Here is an 18,585-nt window from a genome sequence, read left to right as displayed (position 1 = left end):
GAAAGAAGAGAAGAAAGAGAAGAAAAGAGAGAAAGAAAGTGCCAATCGATGCTCACCTATTTGAACTGCATAAATTTCTAAAAACAAAATGGGAATAAAATGAGAGCAAAATGGGAGCCACAACGGTACGTCTAATTGAAGGGTTCGGTTTCGAACAAGGGGAAGCCATGCTGTGGGTAGAGCAGTTACATGGTGGGGAAATACAAACACGGGTTGGTGACTAACGGGCGAAACGAAACGGAACAAAAAAAAAAAAAAAAAAAAAAAAAAAAAAGGGGGGGTCAATTGGTAGAGGGAGCGGATAAGCAGATGCAACGGTGTACACCTACACATCGTCACGTCAGTGGGACTCGGACGCACCAACGGGAATTCAAAAAAAATGAGAAAGAATGGGCAAACAAGGATAAGGGACCCGAAACAGGGTTCCAACACGAGGAGTGGTGGCAGGGATATGCTGACAATGGTGATGAGGTCAAAGGAGGGAGGAGGGGAGGTGTGCCACAACGAAAACGCACATTGCTCCTGCGACTGTTTCTGCGTGATGGTTTTTTCTTCACTCCTTTTGCTCCCCCATTTGGCATCACCACTCTGTCACACACACACCTTCCCACGACGTGGAGATAAATCAGTCGCATCCGCCGTCACGTGGGGAGGAGTCGAATGAGTGCCACCATCACCCAGGGTGGAAGCCATAAAAAAAGAGAAAAAAAAAAGTGAAAAAAAAAAAGGGTAAAAACGGAGGGAAAAAAAAAAAAATACACACTCCAATAGGGTTAGGTAAATTACATCGAACTGGGTCAGGGAAAAGGGCACCGGGTTACCCCTTTGAGTAAACTGCTCCAAGTGAACCGTTGCATCGGGGGGAGTGACATCGCCCCACTCGTCTCCTGCGAGGTGCAAAGCTGAATTTCCTCCCCCCGGCACGCCGCTTTTACGTCATTACAGGTTTGAAGAGGTTCCCCTTTTTTTTTTCTCTCTTCCTCTACTTCTTCTTCCTCTTCTTCCTCTACTTCTTCTTCTACTTCTTCCTCTACTTCCTCTACTTCCTCCACTTCTTCTTCTTCACCACGTGGGCGCCTTCCCCTTTCCCGTCACACATTTCCAAAAGGAAAAGGTAATAAAAAAATTGTCCTTCTTCTTCCCCAGGTCCTTCAACACGGTGCAGACTTGAAGGCTCCCCTGTTGGGTCTGACTGTTCTTCTGAGTATACGTCACGTTGGAGACGTATTCTGCGTAATTAAACTCTTCAATCACGTTTTCATCCTCATCCCCATCTCCATCCTCCTCCTCCTCCTTCGCCTCTCTCACAAGGTCCTTTACAGATTGCTCATCAAAACTGGGGTGTACTAAAATGACGTTTCTATTTAGGAGGAACAGCTTGCACACTTCTTGGCAGTGGAAAAAAAGAAACTCAATTAAACTTCGACAGCCGAATTGGACAGGACATAAAACTTGTTCGAAATTTTTAAAAAATTTATCCTTAAATGAGCAGAAATATATGATTTTTTTTCTACTTCCTTTTAGGAGCTGATCGATTTTCACTTTAGCATCCTCGGCGGTTGGCACTAGGGGGACGACTCCTTCGTACTTTCCCGCTTTGGAACTGCCTCCTCCGTTTTGAAACGACAAATGAGCATCCCGGCGGGGTAAAGACGCGTCACTACAAACCGGGTCAGCGTCACTACAAACCGGGTCAGCGTCACTACAAACCGCGTTAGCGTCCTCCCCTTCCATGTGCCTTTTGAAGTTTCGTGTAAAGGACGCCTCCTCGCTCTCTCCCCCGCCTGTCTCTTCCCTCGGGGGGCTCTCCACTTCGCCGCCCACTTCGCTGTTAATTTGGCTGTTAATTTTCCTGCCCATTTTGCCGCCAACTCCTGCGCCAACTGTTGTGCCAACTCTCGTGCCAACCCCTGCGCCCCCCCAAACCGACGCGGCCACGCCCCTGCAGCAGCAGGCCGGCTTGATCACCTGACCCTCCTCGTGCAGCAGCCCACCGTACAGGCCGAGCTGAACTATATGTGCTATTCTTCCTACAGAGTAGTCGCTGAAAAAAGGGAGATCTCTCTTTTTCAGTCCCTCGGCCGCTTTGTATATGTCACTGTCTAGTTCCCAGGGGGGTTCCGATGCGATTGGTGAATCGGTGATTCTCGTCCCACTGCTCCGCGTCCCACTGCTCGCCGCTTCACTGCTCCGTGTCTCACTGCTTGCCGCCTCACCGCTTCTCCCCCCACTGCTCGCCGCCTTGTTCTCCTCTTCGCCCAAAATGGACTGATACAGACCGACGAGCGAGCTATCGACCAGCCGCACGACAGTGTCATTTACGTGCGAGAAGTAGGAGAAGCTGTCGTGGAGGAGGTTGAAAGTGAAGAGTCCCCTGGAGCTGCCAGCAGGTTCACCATGTAGGGCACTACACCGTGCAATCGCGCCATGTTGAAACGAGTCATATGCAAACGAGCCATGCGAGGTATTGTCCTGTCCAAACGAACCACGCGAGGTACTGTCCTGTCCAAATAAACCGAGTGCCCCCTCCAGCGTGTCCGAACTTTGGAAAAATAAGTGCCCCTTCCTGCACAAATGCTTGGCAAACTGCACAGCGAGATGACTCTGCGGGGAGGCAGAATAAGAAGCAGCGGAAGAAGCAGAATAAGAAGCAGCGGAAGAAGCAGAAGCAGTAGAGGGCGAAGCAGAAGAGGAAGGAGCAGACCCTCCCCCGGCTCCCGCCCTGCATGCATGCAAAAGGTGACGAGAGAACTTCCTCCACATGATCTCAGGATAAGGGTTGACAAGGCTTCGAGTCTTGATCCAGCCACTAAACCATTTGGGAGTCTCCCTCAACAGAACAAAGATATTATTCCTCTTTGACTTTACAACAAGGTACTCATTTTGCAAAGACAAGCATATTTCCAAAAAATTATTTTGTAATTCCATATTCTGATGGAACGTCCCTAGTCTCTCTTTAATTTGTTTGTATGTAGGTTTGATTTGGTCCTTGTAAAGAGTTAATATCGTCATGTGTAAAATAAATTTCACTTCGTTTGTAATTTCGTTTGGATTTCTACCTACTGTTGGTGATGTTATTGGGATGAAGAAGTCCCTCTTCTCTCTCTTCCCTCTACTTGGGGGGAAGTCAAAGGCACACTCCCAGGCAGGGGCAGAGTCAGAGACGGAGGCAGAGACAGAGGCAGAGAAGGAGGCCGCAACAGAGGCAGAGAAGGAGGCAGAGAAGGAGGCCGAGACGGAGGCAGTGACAGAAACAGAGGCAGAGGCTGAGGACGTTGAGCTCATTCGCGCCTCCACTGCGGAGTTGGCATTCAAGTGGTCCCTCATTTTGCATTCTACTTGCCTTGCTTTTCTTCGAAGTCGCTCCCCACCGGGAGGGTTCTCCACCTCCGTGGTTTCATCCCTACCGTGACGATCACCCTTTACCTCCGGTTTGTCTCTACTCCTATGTTTATTCGTCCCCCGTTTGTCTCTACTTTGTTTCTTCGTCCCTTGCTTGTCTCTACTCCTCTGACTCTTCGTCCCCTGCTTGTCTCTACTCCTCTGACTCTTCGTCCCTTGCTTGTCTCTACTCCTCTGACTCTTCGTCCCCTGCTTGTCTCTACTCCTTTGACTCTTCATCCCCTGCTTGTCCCTACTCTTCTGATTCTTCGTCCCCTGCTTGTCCCTACTCCTCTGCTTCTTCACCACCACCACTTCGCCGTTCGCCCCGTGGTGGAGCCCCCCCGAGTTGCATTCCCCTGCCTTCTTCGTCTTCCCCACATGGGTTAAGTTCGTAGTGGTCATACTCGCCTCCTCAGCTCCTCCACAGCTCTCTCCATTTGGGGCTCCCACGGGGGGTACTCCTTTATCCTCCTCGGATGTCTCACGTCGGTTCCTTTTTGCAGCGTCTTTCTGCGCATCGCCATTTGCGGCGTCTTTCTGCGCATCGCCATTTGCGGCGTCTTTCTGCGCACCACCATTTGCGGCGTTTTTCTGCGCCCCTCCATTTGCGGCGTCTTTCTCTACATAGCCATTTTTTGCGGCGCCTCCCCCACTGCGCCTATCCGCCATCTTAAAGGCGGGATATCTGAGTGGCTCGTAAAAGACGTAAGTAACCTCTCCAACAGTCCCCCTTGCGCCATCCTCTCTACCATAATTGTAAGTATTGTTTGTCCTCCTGTCTGTCCTTCGGAAAAAATTCCCCGTGCCTTGTCCTCCAAGCAGCACATTGTTATGTGCGTGGAACATCCCGCCATAAGGTACATTTTTATCATACAGTTCGACTGGTTTATTTTCTTTGCAATTCTTGTGGGGACCCTTTCCTTTTAAATAATGGCCAACATCAGAACCGCTCAGGTTTTTGTTTCTTCTTTTGTTGTTATGTGCGTATCCCATTTTGTGTCAAAATTGAATCTCAAAATCATTTTTGGGAGAAGTGGAAAGAAACTTCTTCCGGGGGGACAAGCCAAAAAAAAAAAAAAAAAATATGAACAAGTCAGGCGAAAAAAAAAAAAAAAAATGGAAAGCAGAAGAAAAGCTAACGACGAAATGGGAAATCCTTTTCCTGTCAAGTGGGTAGGGGACAAATGTATCCTTTTTGCCCATGCAACAAACTGCTTAGGATCCTTCAGTGGAGTGGACAAACTGTCTTGTTCATTCCCTTATGGTAACTTCTCCAGTTTTTTTCCCCTCCTCCCCTTAATGAAAAATAATTCATTTTTTTTATATGACTCAAAGGGATTCCTTCTTTCACAATGTTTATCCCTCCAGTTTTTTTTTTTTTTCCTCCTTGCATATATATCTTCCCACACATACACCCTTGTTGAGTTTTCACGCCCCAACTGTGAATCCGTTCCCAGTGTTTCTTCCCTTCTGAACAGAGTCAGGTGACATGCAAGTGATATCCCTTACGTGTTGTGTCCCTTTCGAGAGTGAAAGGTGGCATTTTCCCTCTTATGCGTCTGAAAATGTATAGTTCGTTTTTTTTCTTTAGGATGAGCAGCACTCTAGCACATATATTCTTGCTCATGTGAGTCGTTCTAATGGTGTTGGTGAGGCTAAGATGCAGGGCGACGTGGAACAATCACGTGTATGTGTATACTTCCGAGGCAGTTCCGTGTAAATGCCCAATGTGGCATTCACGAATGGTCTGCGTAAGTCTCTTTTGAGGTGGTTTTACTCGGAAATATGTGTGTGTATGTGTGTGTGGGGGGAGCTCGTCCTTATCCAAATGGTGGTCGCTACTCAATCGGGATTGTTCCCTCCGCCTCTATAACGTAGAATTGAACTGTTTATACAAAATGGAAGTTTTCCTCCGTTTTTTTTTTTTTTCCCCTTATGGCTTTACAAATTGGTACATCTTCGCGGATAACATGGGGTGCTTCACTATTTATTCTCTTTGTGCTTCCTTCCCTCCTCTAACGGTCTTCTCCTTTCACTTGCTCAAATTGGCTTCAATTTTTCTTCGTCTTACGCATGGATGTACATGCGTAAACATGCATGCTTATTTTTCGTGCAAATAAAAAACCTTTAACGCGGATCGATCTGGAAAGGGTTGCGGAGCTACAAGTGCGTCAACACTTGGCTAGCTGTTCTTTTCTTTCCAGAACGATGCGGTTACTCTATGCTACGCGGAAAGTGAAGAAATGGAAAAATGGAAAATGGAAAATGGAAACAAGGAAAAAAGGAAAAATGGAAAAATAGCACAGCAGGAAAAACCCAAACGAAAAACAAATTAATGACAGTAGGGATCACTTCGAGATGCTCCTTCGGGAGCCCGTCATTTTTATCTAATGAACAAAAACGTGCTGACTTGTTCAGGTAAAAATATTAAAAAAAAACGGATTAAAAAAAACAGATTAAAAAAAACGGGTTAAAAAAAACAGATTATAAAAAACGGATTAAAAAAAAAAAAGATTAAAAAAAACGGGTTAAAAAAAAAAGATTAAAAAAAACGGATTAACAAAAACGCATTAACAAAAACGGGTTAAAAAAAACAAATTAATTTTTTTTCAAACGCGTAATTCCCCCAATTTTACAGGTTTAACCGAGCGATTGTTCGGTTCACCCCGGTCCAGTGACGGAAATGAGTTCGAAGCAGCTGCGGGATATTTGTAGAATGGAAAAACAAACGCCCCGGGAGTCTTGCAAATAGTCTACATATTATATATATAATGCATGTAGCCTGTCCATAGGGGCAGGCGCCACGTGCGCACAAGCAAATAAGCATTGACAAGACCCACTACCAGCCGCATAATTTATATATACATTCTGACTCTCGCGCGACATGCATTTTATGTGCTGAAGGGACGATATAAAGTACATGATAAATAATATGCCCCTTTGCCTTGCCCCTATAAAATTATGCCCTGAGAAAAAGAATACGCACGCGCACTACAAGCATAGGGCGAAAGCACTCTGCCGATTTTCCCACAACTGAATTGAATGACAATTTTTTTTTTTGTAGAAATATCGCCAGCATGACTTAAAAAAAAAAAAAAAGAAAAATGTGCACAACCCCGTACCGTGGGGAATGCTCCAAAAAAGAGAAAGGAAAAAAACATACCATATATACCATTTTCATTATGGTTATACGTGCGCCCCCACGTCGGCAGGGCAAAATAGGAAAAAAAAAAAAAGGGGGGGGAAGAATATAACCGATTTGGTATATGCCAAATTGGTAACCCGCCGAATGGCTAGCTCTTTTCTTTCATATTTAAAAAAAAAAAAAAAAAAAAAATAATATGAACAGGCAAGGTAAAATCGCATTACAGTTTAAAAAAAATATAGAACAGGCAAGGTGAAAAAAATGGGAGTTTACAAAAAAAACAAAACGAAGCAGCATAACAACTTTATGGGGAGAAGCTTAATGCGTAACAAGTTGTTACAGAAGGAAATTTCGGACAACATTTTATACTCAAAGATAGGAAATGATGAGGAAAAGAAAGTGAGCAAACAGATTTCCTTTCTGGAAAAAACCCCCGTTGACGATTATTTGGATAACCAGCTAGTCATTAACAGCGTTCAGGTGAGTAAAGTGTTTATACAGAAAAATGAAATAAAGGAAATAAAAAGGTTAAGAGATAGGGACAAGGAGAAAGATTATTTGGAGATTCAGAATATCCTTCTGCCCATCCCCGGCAGACCATTTCTTTTGAAGCACCAAGACAAGGTCAACATAATTCTCCACGAGAGGGAGAATGCGCCAGCGAAGAAGAAGAAGAGGAAAAACGTGAAGAAGATTAGCTTCCTGATGAGCGGCAAGAGCCTCATACCGATTAACGTGCGCAGCACGAAGGGGGAGGTGACGCGGAGGAGAAAAGGCCGGCCCGCGAGGAAGGCGCCGAACGGTGAGGTGGGCGCGGAGGGGAAGAGGGAGGTAGACGAGGAAGCAGTTGCAGAGGGGGAAAAGGTAGACGAGGGGAGAGGGGAGGAAGGTGCGGAGGAAGATACGGAGGAAGATGCGGAGGAAGGTGCAGAGGAAGGTGCAGAGGAAGGTGCAGAGGAAGGTGCAGAGGAAGGTGTAGAGGAAGATGCGGAGGAAGATGCGGAGGAAGATGCGGAGAAAGACGCCGAGGAAGACTCCGATGCAGAGGTGGGGGAAGACCCCGCTGCAGGGGAGGGGGAAGACCCCGCTGCAGAGGCGGAAGCCCCGCGGAACCTCAAATACATGCGCATGTACGAGGCACTCGGGGAGAAGTACAAGCGACTGAACGCACAGGAGGTCCTCAACAAGGAGAGCGTGCAGAAATACGAACTGGAGTATTTCATCGAGTGGAGGAAGTTGCTGAGTGTCGTCGAAGAGGAGGAAGGGTACATAATCACACCGTACGAAAAAAACATCGAGTATTGGAGACAGTTATGGAGAGTGATCGAGAAAAGTCACGTCCTTTTCTACATCATCGATGCCAGAAACCCAATCTTTTTCTACTGCCAGGGGTTAGAGTATTACATTAAAAAGGTAGACCACAGGAAAGAGTTTTACATTATCCTAAATAAGTCTGACTTTTTAAACTATGAGGAAAGGAAAGAATGGGCAGCCTTTTTTGAGCAAAGGAATGTGAAATTTATTTTTTTTCTGCCTTGAGGGAGTTGTATCACCAGAATAAGGTTACCGTTGAGGACCTGCCCCTCCCGATAGAGGCGTACACCAATGGGATGTCCTCTCCGGGGGACACACAAGCAAAGAAGAGGGAGGAAATGTCGGCGGGGGAGCGCCCGTCCGTGGCAGCGGAAGGGCTGTCCACTCCAACGGAAGGATCGTCCACCCCAACGGAAGGGTCGTCCACTCCAAAGGAACGGCCGCCCACCCCAACGGAAGGGTCGCCCTCCCAGAAGGTGATGAACCTGACCCCCCCAGTAACCCACGTGGACAAGAAAAAGGAAGGCGAAGCCGAAGCCGCCATCGATGTGGGGCACGGAAGTCTCAACTATGAGGAAAAGAAAAATGATCAAACGGACATATTAAGCACAAACGAAATGGTGAGTTTAATTCAAAAAATAAAAAATGAAAAAAAAGGAGAGTACCACGACATAGAAATAGGAGACTACAGTAGTATCCCAAAATTTATGGTAGGATTTATTGGATTTCCCAATGTGGGAAAAAGCTCTATTATCAATTCGCTAGTTGGGTTAAAGAAGGTGAGTGTAAGTAGACAGCCAGGAAAAACGAAACACTTTCAAACACTTACGTTAAATCGTCATGGGTTCTCCCTTTGTGATTGTCCAGGATTGATTTTTCCATCTCTAGTGTATAGTAAATATGACTTAATTTTAAATGGAGTTTTTTCTGTGGATCACTATAAAGGAAATTTAATCGACCTTGTCCAAATTTTGTGTAATATTATTCCTCAGCAGTTGTGTGAGAAGTATAGAATTGATAAAAGGCTCATTTGTGAGATTCAGTTAGATGCACAAAATGGGTTCGAGAAAAGAACCCATGATTATTTAGATGCAGCTCAATTTTTAAGTGCTTTTTGTACTTCTAGAAGGTATGTCTCCGGGGGGAAAGGAGGACTTCTCAATCTTAACTTTGCCACGAGACTTATCATTCGGGACTTCATCACAGGGAAACTCCTTTACAACTTCATGCCGTCTTACCTCGCTCGCAATGCGCACGTCTACCGGTCGGGCGCGTCCCCCGGAGAGCTGCTCGCGGCCTCCGCAAGGGTGGACCTAGATCACTTCTCGCAGGTACGCCTCCTGGGGCGCCATCCCCGAGAGGGCTTCCCCATGTGCTGGTCACACGTAGGGTCACCCACGAGTAGGGCCACTCGCATGTAATGACGCCCTCGCCGCTTAACTCGCCGCTTAACTCGCCGCTCAACTCGCGGCTCAACTCGCCGCTCCACCCACCTGTTGCCTCCTGCAGGACCCCCCCGAGCCCGGGGAAATCCTAACCACAAAGAGGAAGTTCCGTTACATGCAGAAGAAGCTAGTCAGGGGGAAGAACGTGATGAAGTACGCCTCCTAAAAGGATTGCCGTTACTAACACGAAAAAAGGCAAGTCCCGTTTCGCAGGTGTATGCGCAGGTGTATGCACAGGTGGTGAGACCCCTGTTCGTTCACCCTGCATTGGAGGTTCCCCTGAGAGAGATCACCACTCATCCAACCTACACAAGTAGGACAGCCATCAGTGTGACGAGAAGGACCGAGTAGCTAACGTACACGTGCCCTTCACTACTGTAATAATCATCCTCTGAGTTTACACTGCCGGGGTAGTACTGACCGTTGTAATCATATATCAACAGTGGGGTGAAGTCGGAGGAGTTTTCCGAATAAATGTATGGCGATCCAGGGGTAGTCCCCTGCGCGAAGGCTCCTCTGCCCGCTCCAGCTGCGATTGCACCCGCTGCGACTGCTCCCGCTGTGACTGCACCCGCAGCAACAGTAGCAGCAGCAGCGTTCCCCAATGTACCTCCTGTCACATGTCCGTTGTGCTGCTGTACCGCCCGTTCCGTTTTGCTCGCTCTCTTAGTGCAGTAGACCTACAAAAAAAGGAGGGGTGAAAAAAAGGATGAAGCGAGCAGGAACAAACATAAATCGACATTAGTGTGTGCATAAGTGTGCAAAGAAATGGTAGGGGTGGGAGTCTCCTTTGTATTTGGATAGCTGTGCAATCCATGTGGATGTGGCATATGTTGTTTTTCCCCCATGGAGCAATTTCTACTCTCCCCCCGTCCTATGTATGATTATGATTGCCCACCTGAACACACGAATTGAACAGAACCTCATCACAATTACGACATGTTAAAATAACTTCGTAACCAGATCGGAAAAAATGTAGAGGTTCCCTTTTGATGTATTTCATTTTAACAGGAACTTTGAGAGTCATCTCGACAAGAGATTGCTTTCGGAACATATTCCCCTCCCACTTGAGTGAATTTCTGCATGATTTCACGATGATGCTGTTAAAAAATGCTTCTATATGTAGTTTTTGTTTTTCTGGGATTATTTTCCTCTTCAATTTGGTAAAGAAACTCCCCATTTTTGATTTAGTCCCATCGAATCTGCTTCCCTTGGTTCCTTTCTCCTTTTTGTTTCCCTTTCCTTTTTTTTTTCCTGCCCCGCTTTGACCATAGCTTCCACGTGATTCTTCATCATCGGCGTCTTCGTCATCATCATTACCTTCGTCGTCATCGTTGCCATCATTGTTACCTTCGTCGTCTCGACTGGACCTACCGAATAGTCTCCGTCTTCTTCCCCTTGGACGTCTCCTGCTGTGTGACTCATCCTCACTCTCATCGTCATCATCGTCTCCACCATGCAGCTGTTTATTTTTTCCTCTTCGTTTTTTCCACGGAAATTTCCACCTCTTTTTCTTCTTCTTTCCCTGGTACTCCTCATCACTGTCATCGTCTCCTACTCCTGAATCATCATCTGAGTCTCCTTTTTTTTTAAAAACTCTTCTAAAAATCGTTTTGAAAAATCCGTTCCTGGACTTGTAGTAATTCCCCATGGAGTCTCCGTCCAGGTCCTCCTTCACTTGGTAGAAGGACAGCGCTCCGTTTGGGTTTGCGGCGTTTGGGTTTGCGGTGTTTGCCTCTTTACTGTTTGCCTCTTTACTGTTTACCTCTGCACCGTTTGCCCCTGCACCGCTTACCCCTGCACCATGCACCTCCACATAGGCGTACTTATTCACCGCCGCGTACCCCCTGGGGCCTTCGTCATCACTGTCGCTGTCGCTGTCGACGTCCGTTTCTGTGCCTGAGCCGTAATGGTACCCTCCCCCCCCCCTGGGGCCCTTAGACATGCTCGTGTACTCATTCTCGTCACTGTCCTCCGCATCCTCATCATCCTCCTCTCCCTCCTCCTCAGAATTTTTTCTCCTGTTTGTATTCTCCCCTTCTTTCTCCTTCTTTTCATCCGACCCTGGGCTCATATGCGAAGAGCCACTCCTCCTACTCACATCTACATAGACATCGTTTTTATCCTTCACAATTTGAAGAAGCATTTTTACATAAAGAGTAGCCATTCCATCTCCACCCACGTCACATTTGCTCAGTTTGTTTTTAAAATATTCTTCATTTTTGTTGAGATTTATTTTGAGTCGCTTGTATACGATCTTTTCCTTTTCCTTCTCGGACTGCGTGAAGGAATAGTCGTTGGGGTGTGGGGGACCTCTGTGAGCAGAGGTGGATTTGTCTACAGATTCGAGCGTTCCCTTATTGTATCCCCCCTCATTGATGCTAAGCGGCACGTGCGTCTCCAACGAACTGGGGAAATCGTCTCCCCCTCCTCTTGGCTGTGGTCCCCTTTGTAGTGACTCCCTGTGCGGTGATCCCCTTTGTAGTGACTCCCTGTGCGGTGATCCCCTTTGTAGTGACTCCCTTTGTAGTGACCCCCTGTGCGGTTCCCTGCCTCCCTTTTTCACCACCTCGTGTAACTCCACTTTGCTATGAACACGGTCAGGCGATTTTTGCAAAAATGACTCCGTTTCATAATCTGCATCAAAATTGCTTCCTGCCTTGTTCTTCCCCTGAGAGGAGTTGCCTCCTCCTTTACTTCCACCACGTTTGTCTTTCGCATCAGAGTCTCCGTCTCCCTCTTCTTCTTCTTCCTCCTCCTCCTGCTCCTCTTCCCCCTCTTCTTCTAACCCCTGCGTGTATGGACTTCCTCCTGCTTTATCACCCTTGCCACGAATTTGTGGTTTCCCTTTTTCTTCATCGTCATCTCCTCCTTGTAAGGAACTTCCCCTCCTGTTACTCCCCGATTCGTCACCTTCACTAGAGATGGCCTCCTCATCCCTGTCATTTGACACGTCCTTCTTGTTGCTCTCACCTTTGCTTGACTTAACCAATGGGACAGTGAAATGATCGTATGGTGTCGTTTGTGTCAAATCCTCTAAATTTGCTTCGTACAGGTTTTCGTATCCTTGGAGGGAGGAGTAGAAGCAGATATTTGGGTTCTTCGCGTGTGTTTTTTTACATTTTTTACAGATGAACCCATTTAGACAATCTCCTGAATCGTTATGTGTGATATTTTTGTATGACGAGCATCCGGCTGATTGACACGTTTGCTTGTTGGGTCCCCCTCCCACCGCCCCGTGCAGTAGACTGCTTGCAGCAGGGGCGCCGGGGCTGGCGGAGCTGCTACTCAGACTGCTAACTCCGCTAGCCAACCCCCCACTCAACCCGGCGCTCACCCCCCCCGCCAATACACTCCCTATGTTAACCGTTTTGTCTGAATATACGAAGCTGGCGTATGAGAGGAAGAAGAACGTGAGGGCCCTCCTCTTTATGGTCCAGCACATGGTGGAGGCGCGGCGGAGTTGGAAAGGGGGGGAAGCATGTGTGCGTGGGTGAGTAGATGCGTGGGTGAGTAGATGCGTAGGTACGTAGATGCGTAGATACGTGGTACGTAGGTACGTAGGTACGTGGTACGTAGGTACGCAAGTGCAACTGCACCCTTATGCCGGTGTACCCACGTGCGTATGCTGGCTTATCTGCAGAGGCCCCCCCAGGCACACACGACAAGCTCTACACCTTAACGAAATTTTGAGAGTATGCCTCTCATTTCTGCTAACGCCAAGGCATACTTCACCCCACGCAAGCATCGTATGCACACAGGGAAAAGGGACTGATTGGTATCCTTTACCTTTCTACACAGACTTAGCCGCTGCATCTGCGGGGGGTGACAGGGGGTACTCCGCGGGGGGTACTGCGCGTGGGCTACGCTGCAGGGGCCTACAAAAACGGTGCGCCAACCGTGGATAGAAAAAACTACGACATAATACTACGCACTGTTTGGCGAAAACGACGTTAGCTCTTCACCAAAAAATGTACAGCAGCTGCTACAGTTATATCTAAAAAGGGAGTAGAGGGAGGAGTGCCCCTCTTATGGTAGATTAAGTCTAAAAAAGGAACATCGCGGAGGGAACGAGTACGTGCACACAGCAATGTGGTTCTGTCTCCGTATATTTCCAAATGGTTATACTTCCCCCCACGCACTCCCTTTTTTACACGTGTGCGTAAGTGCACTTCAGCCAGCAAGTGTTCAAAAAAAAAAAAATGATGTATCCACAGGAATGAACACGCACGTGCATGTGTACATGGACATGGACGTGGACATGCACATGTGAGTATGTGCATATGGACATGTGTGAATTTTTTTGCCTTTTTTCCCCTTACCATGAAAAGGGGGAAAAAAAAAAAAAAAAAAAAAACATCCACCGATAACTCACCCCATTTCGCACGCTCATACTATGCACCTCTGCTGCACCTGAAGGGGAAAAAAAAAAAAAAAAAAAAAAATTGTTCTACCTGCTACCGTTTTTTGCAACGCTTTCACAATTATTTTAAATGATAAATTTGGAAGAGGCTTATGTATCCACTGGGTAAATTATTTTTTTCTTTTTTAAATCGTTAAAATGTGCAGCATATGTCCGATGCAGCGACGTGTAGCAACATGGGTCTGTGAGGAAAACTGCTTTGTCTGGGCCGATAGGGGCCTGTGGGTATTTCTGCGTGTGTGTATTATGTATGTATTATGCATGTATTATGCATGTATTATGCATGTTATTATGTATGTATTATGTATGTGTTATGCGTTTGTGCATGTATGGAGGGGTCAGCACTTATCACCTCAAGCGGGGGAAAAAAAAAAAAAAAAATAACTTCCAATTGTGACCTGCAAATAATGTTAAGGCAGGCGAGGGGGGTAGACGGGTAGGAAGAGCCCCCTCCTCCCCTTCCCCCTTCCGCCCACAGGACAGCTACTCCCAAAAAAGGGACATGCACAACGTCGGACACAGAACTGCGTCAATTGTAAAGAAGTGTTTGGTGTTTCACCTTCCGCGCATGGGAGTAGGTTAAAAACGGCGTTGTCAATAAATAACACAACCAAATGACAAAAGACAAATCGCGGGGATGCAGATGGCCACACAGAGAGGGACACATGCCGCTCTTCGAAAAGGGAAGCGTGAACCACACGGTAGTTAATTAAAACGAATTAGGAGGAGGCACGCACGCGGGCACACGCCCAAGGGGAAACTAATTAACAGGTGTGCAGCGTGAGGTACACTACACTACAAAACACAGCACAGTGGAATGCTCCCACCTTTCACAAAAAAGAGAGGTGAACGCAACGGTGCGAAGGTGCGGATGACACGGCGGGTGCGAGTGAAAGGGTAACCACCCACGACGCACCGGCACATATTGACACACAAACCCGCACAGGGTAACAAAAACAATTCGTTGAAAACGCAACGTTTAATTATGTGGCGCGCAAGGTGAATTTTTTTTTTTTTTTTTTTTTTTTTTCCCTTTTCCCCCGTTTGCATCCCCTCGAAGGGGAAGCGTCTGCATATGCACACACGCATACGTTGCATGTACAGAGATGCGCGCTCCAGCTGGGGGGCCGATGCTAATGACGGAAAGATATTGTTCTCTCCCCGTTGGAGGTGGACTGCTCACTGGGCTGATCCACTTGTATGCCTGGCTCGCCTCGCGGGACTGCCCACAGAACGGTCCACATAATTGCCCACGGAGGGGTTTCTTCCGTTCCTTCTTCCACTCCGCATTAAAAAAAAAAAAAATCTCACAACACAGCGTAATGACGGACTCAACCCGGATAACTCACACGGACGCGATTTGAATCCTTCATGCCAAACCTCCTGCTTCTTCTACTAACAAACAGAAAGAAACTCCCTCCCACTGCTTTCCATTTTGCACACACGGTGAACATCCTCACGGACGTGTCCACAAAGGTGCACGTTTTTTTTTTTTTACCTGACCAGGTCAGGTGAATTCAACTCGGGTCAGGTCAGCTTGGCATTTTCCCCCCCATCCGTCTTATCATCAGGCTTTCCAAAAATGGGATGCAAAAGTGCTCCCACGTTGACTCACTTTTTTAAATTCTTCTTTTCTGCAGTTGCTGGTGAGAAGGGGAAAGGCAAAAAGGGGGGTGAGCGATTTTGCTCATATGTTGTATGTGCGCGGAGGGCGTCTTTTCGAAGGACTTTTTTTGGAGCGCTTTTCTTTGGAGCGCTTTTCTTTGGAGCGCTTTTCTTTGGAGCGCTTTTTTTTGGAGCGCTTTTCTTTGGAGCGCCTCTCTTACCTGTGACGTCGTGGCAGTGGGCCCCGCAAAAGTCAACACGTTTCGCCGTTGCACCCGCGTCACCCCCTCGCTTCCTCCACTTGACCGTTTCCCTTTTCTGGGGCGCAACGGGCTGCATTCTGGGGGGGTCCGCCTTTACCGCCTCCACGTCGGCCGCGCTCACCAGGTGGCTTCTCACCAGTTTGTCCGCCCGCCGGTCAACGCGACCGTCCACGCGACCGTCCACGCGCCCGTCCATGCGCTCTCCCCTAATTACGCTCGCAGTTTTCCCGTCGACCCTCCTCTCCCCTGTATACCCCCCCTTATCATCGTTCCTTCTGCCCCACATGACGGAAGCCGCTGTGGCGACCGCTTTACCCCTCTCACTGGACCATTTGTGGAGCTTCCCCGCCGCGTCTCCATTAGACGCCTTGGGCCTACTTTCCCTACTCTCCACTTTCGCGCTTCTCACCTCTTTGCGTTGATAACCGTCGAGTCCCCTACCCGTTCTGTCCTCACCAGCGATCTCGTAATAATGTTTCTCATTCGGATGCCCGCTTGCATTTCCGTTGTGCCTCTCCTCGGGGCACTCTCTTTTTCCGATCTTCTTAGGCTGACGCTTCGCCGGTTTGTTGTTGTGGATGGTCTCTGTGGTGGGGCCTGCGTCTCCATTTTTGCCACTTCTACCACTCCTGCCACTTCTCCCGTTGTGTATACTTTGCGTGCTCCTAATTTTGGGGGCGCATTTTCCGCTGTGTGAGGTGATCCTCGTCGCATTTTCCTCCCTCGTGGGTGCTGCGCTTGACTGTAGCTTCCCCTTGCTGGTGCTCGCAGGGGGGGGGAGGGTCTCCCTTTGTTGGTCCTCCTCACCGGTGGCCGCCTCACCGGTAGCAGCCTCACCAAGGGCCGCCTCACTGATGGCCGCCTCACTGATGGCCGCCTCACTGCCCGCTTTTCCGCCCCCCTCAAAGCTGCGCCCACCAGGGTGGTACTTCTTCCTCCGCATGATGTCGTAGTAAACAATATTCCTGTAGAAGCTGACTCGGTACTTGGTGCTGTCATCCACGGGGATAGTAATGATATGGCTACACACAGGTTCCTCAATAATGGAATGGAACTGCTCGACGTACTTGTGCCTCAGTGCATTCTCTGCAGTGATCCGCTTAGTTGGATTGAATTGCAAAAGTTGCTTTAGAAGGTCAAGTGCCTCCACAGAAGCTTTCGAAAAAATCTCAGAAAAATTTTTTCTCTTAATATCAACAAAGGAGGAAATAATCGTATCTGTAAAGGGAGACTTAATATCTTCTATATCCTTTTTTGTTGGTTTTCCAATAACTTGAATAATTTTCTCCAACTGGTTCATCGTGGAGTTACCCCTAAATAGAGGTCTCCCTAGTAGAAGCTCTGCCATGATACATCCAAGAGACCACATATCTACTCCTTCCGTGTAGTTGGTACTTCCCAACAAAATTTCTGGAGCTCTATACCATCTCGTAGCGACATAATCAGTTAGTACGGGAATTTTATTCTCATTTAGCTCTGTAGATATGCTTCTCGCCAATCCGAAGTCTCCCACCTTGATATGACATTCGGAATTGAGTAGGATATTTGAAGGTTTGATATCACGATGGAGTAACATCCCTGAGTGAATATACTTAAGTGCTCTCAATAACTGATAAATGATATACCTTTTGTGAATTTCTTCCAACAGATCAGCTTTTATCACTTCGTGTAAGTCTGTCTCCATATAATCGAAAACCAAATATATATCGTTATCATTCTTTGCCTTGATCACATCCATCAGTGTGATGATATTGTCATGTCCATTCAGTTGATACAGAAACATGATCTCTCGAAATGTCCTTTGTGCATCTGTAGCGTTTTGGAACGCACCAAAAATTTTTTTCACTGCCACAATTTTTCTGTTCCTTTTACACCTGGCCTTGTATACTATTCCGTATGCTCCTTTTCCTATTTTTCTCACGATGTCATATTTCTTCAGTACGCTTTCGTCTACCTGCTCGTCTTTGCTTTGCTGTCCTTCCTTCTTCATCTTTCGCGCAAGAGCGGTGGTGCGGTGGAGCGGTGGTGCGGTGGTGCGGTGAAGCGGCGGAATGGCAGAGCGGAAGAGCGGAAAAGCGGCTGACCGACTGACCGCCAGACCGGCTGACCGGCGGAGTGGTGCGAGTGAAGAACTGGCCCACCTCCCCCCTGTCGAGTTCGCCTAGCCAAAAAAAAAAAAATGCGGAAACAAATTCCCGAGTGGGTTATAAGCCTTTGGGAAAATTGCTGGGCGTTTCTCCCCTTGGCAGTTTATTCACTCGAGAGAAAACTATTCCTGTGTGCCCTCGTTGCGATGCCGCGCGGAGGGAACCAACTTTGGACAGCTCTGCATATGTGCGGCTGTGCGGATGTGCATATGTGTGACTGTGCGACTGTGCGACTGTGCATACGCATGACTGTGTGCTTATGTGTGTGTCTGCGGGGTGGGTAGTAACACGTGGGCGTGAACCAGGGGAGGAGCAAAACTGTTATGCCAACTTAACCTGGCTTCCGCGAGATGAAGGATATGCTCCCCTTCTCACTTGCTCCGCGTCGCCATGAAGTGGTATGGGAGGGGGCCTCTCACACTTCCCCCACCCTAAACCATGTGCGCAGCAGTACGTAAAATTGCCTACACGTATGTGTGCGCTTGGTTGGCGTCTCACAACTTTGCAAGAATTTTTGTTGGCCAATTGGATGCCCCTTTCGAGGGGAAAAAAAAAAAAAAAGGAGCACATGCCAAGCGGTGAGCTTAAAAGGGGGGTAAAAAATGCGACTTAGCGCGGTAGAGGGGAAAGGCAACCGCGCTTACTGCCCTGTTGCGTGGTTGCTGGGCTGCGGCACTGGGGGGAGGATCACGCTCTGCCCTCCGCTTCCCCGCGCAAAGCAGCATACTAAGTGGACGGAGAGACGAATACGTGTGTGTGTGTGTGTGTGTGTGCGTGTGTACACGACGGCACGGGAAGGGAAGACCCGTTCTGCGCGCATACTATGCACACGTGGCCACTACAACGATGCGGAAATTAT

General features: G+C 47.8%; 4 protein-coding genes across 4 annotated transcripts; 1 reads left to right on the top strand and 3 right to left on the bottom strand.

Annotated features, from left to right (window-relative positions):
* Positions 1–1,062: 1,062 nt before the first annotated feature.
* Positions 1,063–4,377, bottom strand: PCYB_132750 (hypothetical protein; the record flags this gene model as incomplete). The annotated part of the gene is made up of 3 exons (XM_004224300.1): positions 1,063–2,604; positions 2,785–3,062; positions 3,477–4,377. The coding sequence occupies 3 exons, from the start codon at positions 4,375–4,377 to the stop codon at positions 1,063–1,065; spliced, it is 2,721 nt and encodes a 906-aa protein (XP_004224348.1).
* Positions 4,378–6,790: 2,413 nt separating this feature from the next.
* PCYB_132740 (GTPase) lies at positions 6,791–9,683 on the top strand (the record flags this gene model as incomplete). Its single annotated transcript, XM_004224299.1, has 4 exons — positions 6,791–8,041; positions 8,074–9,174; positions 9,353–9,433; positions 9,606–9,683. 4 exons carry the CDS (start codon positions 6,791–6,793, stop codon positions 9,681–9,683), a joined length of 2,511 nt encoding a protein of 836 aa, XP_004224347.1.
* Positions 9,594–12,733, bottom strand: PCYB_132730 (hypothetical protein; the record flags this gene model as incomplete). The annotated part of the gene is made up of 3 exons (XM_004224298.1): positions 9,594–9,968; positions 10,187–11,566; positions 11,855–12,733. 3 exons carry the CDS (start codon positions 12,731–12,733, stop codon positions 9,594–9,596), a joined length of 2,634 nt encoding a protein of 877 aa, XP_004224346.1.
* A 2,589-nt stretch (positions 12,734–15,322) lies between these two features.
* On the bottom strand, positions 15,323–17,569 carry PCYB_132720 (mitogen-activated protein kinase 1; the record flags this gene model as incomplete). Its single annotated transcript, XM_004224297.1, has 2 exons — positions 15,323–15,354; positions 15,538–17,569. The coding sequence occupies 2 exons, from the start codon at positions 17,567–17,569 to the stop codon at positions 15,323–15,325; spliced, it is 2,064 nt and encodes a 687-aa protein (XP_004224345.1).
* Positions 17,570–18,585: the final 1,016 nt, after the last annotated feature.

Source organism: Plasmodium cynomolgi, chromosome 13 (genome assembly GCF_000321355.1).
Source record: "Plasmodium cynomolgi strain B DNA, chromosome 13, whole genome shotgun sequence".
Classification (NCBI taxonomy): Eukaryota; Apicomplexa; class Aconoidasida; order Haemosporida; family Plasmodiidae; genus Plasmodium; species Plasmodium cynomolgi.
Note: the sequence above shows the minus strand (reverse complement) of the source record. Positions and strands in the feature narration are given on the sequence as shown.